At 44.9% G+C, this 7,054-nt stretch overlaps 1 protein-coding gene across 1 annotated transcript; it reads right to left on the bottom strand.

Annotated features, from left to right (window-relative positions):
* Positions 1–339: 339 nt before the first annotated feature.
* Positions 340–6,651, bottom strand: LOC120798331 (cyclin-Y-like protein 1). The gene is made up of 10 exons (XM_040142561.1): positions 6,301–6,651; positions 6,111–6,185; positions 5,957–5,991; positions 5,587–5,687; positions 5,088–5,123; positions 4,511–4,562; positions 4,270–4,389; positions 4,002–4,168; positions 3,694–3,856; positions 340–3,529 (listed from the first exon to the last, which is right to left on the bottom strand). Exons 1-10 carry the CDS (start codon positions 6,458–6,460, stop codon positions 3,413–3,415), a joined length of 1,026 nt encoding a protein of 341 aa, XP_039998495.1. The 5' UTR covers positions 6,461–6,651; the 3' UTR covers positions 340–3,412.
* Positions 6,652–7,054: the final 403 nt, after the last annotated feature.

Genomic DNA, 7,054 nt, shown 5'->3' with positions numbered 1-7,054 from the left:
TTGTTTCCAGTCACCTGCCGCTGTCCTGTTGGACGAACCGGAGAGAGAGCAGTTTCTGAGGAATTCAAACGCACGTGTTGCATTTTTCACGCTTTAAGGGCAGAACCCCGTTTGCCGTCTGAGGATGGAGATCTTGAACTGAATAAAATGGGTAAAGGAGGGGCCACGAGTAAAACAGTAGTTACCAGGAAACGCAATGAAAAATAGTCCCAGTGGGAAGGAAATGATGGAACAGAATAGAAAGAGATATCTACTCACTCAGTGCTCCATTAGTCAGACAGAGAAAAGATTTCATTCATAGTCATTTTTGAATTTTAAAATGAATCTTCTTTATTCTTCACACACCCGAGATCACGTCATGATCATTTGTCAACAATCGTCAGCAAAAGCCGATTTTTCAAACGGCTGAATCATCAGCAGTCGCTGACCCGTGATGCCGCCGAGATCACGCGTTGTGTGTGTTGTATTTTGCATAACCCACGGCATTTCATCCAGTGAGTAGAAAAGATGTGCAATCCGTGAAAAAATAAATCTGTGTGTCAAGCCAAACTATCCACCTGTTTCCTGGCAACTGCATCCGAATAAAGAAATACCGACTTCAGGTATTATGTGTAACACAATATATGACATTCTCACACTCACAGTGAAGTAATGGTCTGAAAAACAGTAAAGAACTGCGCGGGGCCGTGAGAGTAGCACTTTGCATTTTGAGCTGTGAGCCTTCTTTAAATTTTTCTATGTAAACAGACAAATATTCTTAGTGTTATTTATTATCTGTATCGTCTCCCCTCTCACATGATAAATATGCAAAATTAAGCAACACTAGGAGACATCCTGAGAACGGCCCCACTCATGCATCCTAATGATCTAATTTACACATCAAATACATCCACAGAAAATGCACAATTTACTGTTGTTTTAGTAATGTGTGCTTAAAACTACAGTGTCCAGCTGTTGTGGGATATTACTGAGCCTTTTTTCAAAAAAAAAAAAGGGGCAACTTGTGGAATCTGTCTCATCAATTTATTCCTTTTCAGGTGGCCAGGTCTGAGCTGCTGTTCATCTAGACTGATCACAAAGTAAAGGAGGATAAGGAAGGATAAAGATCGTGTATTTATTTTTTCTTTCTTTTTTTAGATAAATCACTGCAAGGTGGGCAAATGTCATTGCAATCTCACCCACCCAAGACTGACACGGCTGACTCATCCGGCGGTGTGAGTTCACTGTGCTCAGTCCCGGCTTCAATGCAGGGGTCCTGCCTGACAGTGGCACCAGCCTTGGACCCCCCCCTTCCTGGCCGATAGACGTAACCTGGGCCCAGAGCCGGGTTGGGCACTTTTTCATGGTCACAGAGTTGACGAGCCTGCGGGAGGCTCTTGCAGTAATGGGGCCTCTTGCTCGGAGCATCAATCACCTAGTGCCCCCATGAGGCCGGCAGCCAGACTGCAACCAGCTCCTTCCAGTCAGGCTTGTGTCTCAGGAGTGAGGCAAAGGGGAAAATCTTTAATATTTAATATCTGCCCGCTTCCCACTTTACTTATATAATGTCATTTATGCATTCATTCTGTTTATAATGCAGCAGTAAAGAGCTTGTTATCTGTTCTACATGGACGCTAAGTTTCATGGGAAGAGTTCGTATGTGGAAAAGATCTCTCCCGCCGAAACAGCTGTAACGTTTACAATGAGCGTTCATGAATTTATGATGCGCTAGGCAGTTGTTCTAAAACACTCGCTCTTCCTATGACTTTGCACTGCAGTGAGGGCACACGTCCGCATGAGGTTGATGGCTTGAATGTGTCTCGGTAAAAACCCGTGCTTTTCTGAGCAGGTGAGATCTTTGGTCGCCGACCCCCCCGAGTCGCCTTCTTTTGAGTCGTTAAGATAGAGAGGAGAGGATAAACGGATGCACAGCTCAGGATGCAGCAGCATGCCAAAGCTTAATAATGCCTTTGAATGGAATTAAAATAAAAGATTACATGCGCGCACAGGTCTAATTGGAGTTACTGTTTTCAACTGGGGTGCACTCATCCCGTTCCACCGCATCAGGTGTCGTTACGTTCCCGGGACTACATTGCGGTTTCTCGCTCAGCGTCATTGTAATATTCGGCATTTTCCGCTATCGGCTGTCACTCATTCACGGCGTGCTCCCTGAACTATCTCTGGCCCCTTGTGCATCCATGTACACCTTGCATACAAACGAGCCCCATGAGTTCTACTCAGTGAGGTACACACACACACACTTGCAGCAATTGCAGTGACAAACTGAACTAATAATCACCTACTGACAGTTTATCTGCGCCAATAATCAGTCTCCTGCTAATAATTGCATGTTCTGCTGACTCAACAAGTCATTAATTGATCTTTAAAAAAAAAAAAAAAATTTACCATTTACCATATTTAATAGAAATAGTCACTGGTATATACGGTGACACTGGCTTTTAAAATTCAACTCAAGTGTATAGTGTCAAGGTGGGACGTCTGACCGCTTTTATGGAAGAAGCTCATTATCATATTGTGCTGTATGTGAGGTTTTTGTTTGAGACAAACAAGGTGACTCCTCTGACAAAACAACAAGACTTCATAGATGCAATCTCATACCATAGTAAAGCCACAACGAGTTGTCATGGCCATCGTGGTTGGTTTTTTTAAAAACTCCTTTTCCAAACATCTTCATTTGTCACAAAGACCTTACAGCTCCTGCAAACAAGAACCACCACCACATATTTTCCCACCTAAGCAGCCTCAACTTAAAACAGCGACTGATATTTATTTATTTTTTTTTTGAATTAAATAAAGTCTTGTACATTTTACAGCTATAGGGGCCTACATAGTAAGCAAAACAAAGTCTACTCTTTGTCCATGTGCAGAACTACACCACGGGGTAGTTCGAGACAGTTTGTCACCCTGTGAATAAAGGAGAGGGGATGCGGCTCGTGGAGGAGAAGTGGGCCGAGGCCCGAGCAAGTGCTCCCCAGAAGACTGAGGGATGAACAAATAAAAAAAAGAAAAGGGAAGATGAGGTCCTCAGTTTGTGTGGCATCAGGAGGCATTTTCATACTAATTCCCTCTGAAGTTAGACATCCACAATTCGAAACAAAAATGTGACAGTCTGCAAAATGTTTCAACAAATTACCATGCTTTAAAGGCAGATACCTGAAGTTCTTCTCAATGAACATATAGAGACTGGATTCTTTACATTTTAGAGATACTGTACGGTAAACTTCTGTGTTCTGTTTTGTTTTGTTTTTTTTGTTCCTCCCCAAAGTCGGCATTTAACGTTGTGTGGCGGGACTTTTCAGTTACTGATATTAACGTAATCTACTTTAAGAATGTCTCTCGATGAACGTCTGGACCGTGGCGTCACATCCCGTAAGCGCCGCTCTAAACCCGCCGTTCCACCTCCTCACCAGATTTAGGACAGCACAGCCTGGGAGTTCTTGACGCCAACCAGGTTGTCTGCACTGACAGACCTCCTCATAGCAGATTTGCTCAGGTCCTTGTACTTGTCCTCACACAGCCTGGAGATAGCCTACAGACAATAATCATAAAAAGGACAAAACCGTTACTGCCTAAGCCACAGAACAAGGAGAGATGCCAAAGCATAACATATTTACTGTAAAATTTAAAAAAAATGCTCGGTGAAAACATAATCTGAATTTGGAAGCTTTCATCTGCAGGACTGGATGTACTCACCTCCAGTTTTTGGGCACGCTTGTTGCTGAGCGGCTCCAGTGGGAAACTGAGGTTGTTGTCGTCGGCCAGTGAGCGCAGGTCAAAGTAATACTTGGCGTAGACGCTGGCTGGGACATTGATGTTGAACTGGAGCAGTTCCAGGAAGTGACGCTCCATCTCATTCCTGCATAGCGTGGAGCAACGCAGAGAGTCGGTCAGAGTCTTCTACATTTCGTGTGAACAAAAGTTACAACGTCGGGCTGCAACATGTTACCCAATCGGTTTTCGTTCGATGAGCAGCCACCTGACGGCTCAGAAGCAACACTCACATGTCCTCCACGGTGATATCTTTGAGGATCTGGCAGTAGTCGACGTTCCACACAGCCTGGTCGTCCCAGACCTTGGAAGCCAGCAGGATGGCGCCGAGAACGATGCGCTTCCAGTTACAAGGACAGATGTCCATCTCCGCATAAGTCAGCAGCCTCTCCAGGTACACCTAATACAGCACACCGTCCGTTCACACAGCCAACACACACACATAGTGACGATAATCATTTCTCAGACTCTTGTAATGTAAATCTGGTGTCGTAAACTTACCAGAGTGACGATGGCGCACTCAGCAGTGAGCTGCGCGGAGCTGAAGAGTGTTCGTATGAAGCGGTAGATGAGTTTGTGTTCTGGGTCGACCACAGAGTAGTCATCTGGAACCTTTTCCCGCTGTTGGGCAGAGTGTCATCCCCACCACCAACATCATCATCATCATCATCATCACCAGGTCCATCAGCACGGAGCGGACAGTAAATATCGCTGCTTTATGCAATCAAATACCTCAACTCACCGTTAGCGGGTGCTTCTTCTCGTCGAATATATCCAGCGAGCGGTTTGAATCTCTGCAGGAGAAGAAAAAAATCAACACGCCGATGTTAAATGTGCATATTTGATCATTTTGGTCCCACTGTAGAAAATGACAAATCAATTATCTGTGCGGGTTTCAATAGAGTTTCAATAGAGTCAAAGATCAATAACCAGTGTTGTAACCTCTTTCTCTCTTCAGCTTGATCCTACATGGAATTCCAACTCTATGATATGATGAACACAGCAAGCGAGACATCTGATCTAAACAAACAATAATCTATCTATCTATCTATCAATCAATCTATCTATTGCTTACCAACATAGTTTGCTACACTGCTGTGATTATTAAAGTTTTTCCTGACTAACTGACAGACTGAGTAACTACTGGCCACCACCAGGAAGTTGCCATTACGCCAACAGAGTTTGATAAACCCAAAATAAACCCAATTCAAGTATAACTTTATTTCCTAACTAATCACCTCAGTACAGGACAGAAGGAGAAATGTCTAAAAACACCTATAAGAGGTCAAATCTATGACAATATATCAAACTTTTCCTACCTGTTTTTTATATGATAGTATATGGCCAATGCCACGCTGGAACAGAGAAAAAAAATTGACACAGACAAACAATGAACCACTGGACGTGACTGTATTCTTTTGCACCAAAGAGGAGCTCCAGTGTTGCTCTTGTATATCATGTCTTCTTCCTGTATCTGTAGTTTTACCGACTGCTATGTAGATCAAGTCTGTTGCTGCTAGTATTTAAGGACATCTTGACATTGTGTCTGCAGTTGTAAAAAAAAAAAAAAAAATATATATATATATATATATATATATATATATATATATATATATATATATCACCCCTGGCTTGTTACATTAGTTTAAATGGAAATATGTTTTGAGTGTAACTACAAAGTGTCGAAAAGCGGAGGGCAAATGCCTTAACTCTTCCCTCGTCACATGGCCGCTGCCTCCGGAAGGAAACCAGCGCACTAACTAATAGCACAAACTACCCCTGTCAAGCTCTTTAGCAGACGGAGGGGAAGTCACTTACCATTTGATCGTGCTCTTGAGGTTGGGCTGGCTGACCGTGCTGTCGTCGATGAATATTGTTGAGCAGGAACTGTACTTTTTGGTCAGGAGTCCTGGGGACGTCTGGTATAGAAACAAGGATGATGTTTAAAGGAAAGGAGCGGCAAAAAGGTTTTAGAAACGCGCGCACGGCCGGACAAATGTCCGTTAAATAACTAATGCTAAGACTCCCTTCCTTAAAGCATTTAAAGCATTCACATACTCATTTAAATACTTTCAAAATAGCATTTTTGGTCTAATTTCCTGTGTGTTGGTGTTTCTTTCCGACTCCCACAGACTACAGAAAACTGAGAGCCTAAACCGTGTCAGGCACACGCAGACCCGTAACTCACATGGTTCATGTAGTTGCTTTTCCTTTTCTCACGCACTGAAATGGGGAGAAAAGAAAAAGAAAAAGAGAGAGAAAAAAAAAAACTTTGTTAGATTGGAAGACCCAGAGGAGAGTATGATCATATGATGACATCCTGAACAGGGAAACACTGGTACCGTCTGTCTGCGATTTGTTGAGGAAGAGCGTGCTGGCCCTGGGGTGGTCTGATGGGTTGGCCTCTTGGGCCAGTTCTGTAAGACGCAAGAATGATTTAGTGCTAAACTGGAAATAGAGAGATGAGAATATGAGTCACTGCTACACATGAACTAAAAAAAAAAAAGACCCCAGACCATGGGGTAAACCCACCGTCCGGGAGCTCCCTGTCGCTGATGTGCTGCAGGTAGGTCCCGGTGTCTTCACTCACATCCTCGGCGGTGGTGATGGGACACTCCTCCAGCTCCACCTCCCTCCTGTGGGTCTTGGGACTCTCTCCGGGGGAGATGCAGCAGGACACCGAACCGCCCATCGTTGACCTACAACAGTCCTGCCACAGCCGGCGCCGTGTCCCATACAACTGAGGAGGGATCGCTCACCAGTCCCAACTTGACCCCGCCGAGCGGGCTCGCAGGGGGTCTGAAATATACGCGGGGTGGTTTTTTTTTTTTTTTTTCTAAATCCGCTAAGCGACAGTTAAAACATGCAAGACCGAGGTGGACCTGACGCTAGTTAGACCTGACTCTAGTTTGGCGGGAGCGGGTTGACTTTAGTTGAGTGTGTCAAGGACTAGTCGCGCCCGCTCGCCTGGCTGCGGAGTGACAAATCCAGCTTCCGAGTGGGATGGGATCTATGTAACGATAGCCGACGGGGTATCTGCGGTATGTGCGGGACAGCTGACATATTCACAGCGTGTGCGCGGCATAGCACTGGCGCACTTCAATAACGATGACATGCGTGGGCTGAACAGCTCTGGACGGCGGGTCACTTGTATCGACTCATTTTACGGCCGACGACACGAAGCCACGGGCGCCGCTATCTCCCTCCATGGCTAGCCGGCTAACGCTAGCTTCCGCACCTCAATCCATTCCTGGCTCCTTCAGCCGCATGGATCAATCCATTTTTC

The sequence above is a fragment of the Xiphias gladius genome, chromosome 13 (genome assembly GCF_016859285.1).
Source record: "Xiphias gladius isolate SHS-SW01 ecotype Sanya breed wild chromosome 13, ASM1685928v1, whole genome shotgun sequence".
NCBI classification, from domain to species: Eukaryota; Metazoa; Chordata; class Actinopteri; order Istiophoriformes; family Xiphiidae; genus Xiphias; species Xiphias gladius.
This window is presented reverse-complemented; position numbering and strand designations above follow the sequence as displayed.

Coding starts and splice junctions, on each gene's coding strand:
- LOC120798331 (XM_040142561.1), bottom strand. CDS start 6,460: ATGGGCGGTTCGGTGTCCTGCTGCATCTCCCCCGGAGAGAGTCCCAAG. Junction 6,186..6,300: donor CGACAGGGAGCTCCCGGACG/GTGGGTTTACCC, acceptor TGCGTCTTACAG/AACTGGCCCAAGAGGCCAAC. Junction 3,530..3,693: donor AGCGTGCCCAAAAACTGGAG/GTGAGTACATCC, acceptor TATTGTCTGTAG/GCTATCTCCAGGCTGTGTGA.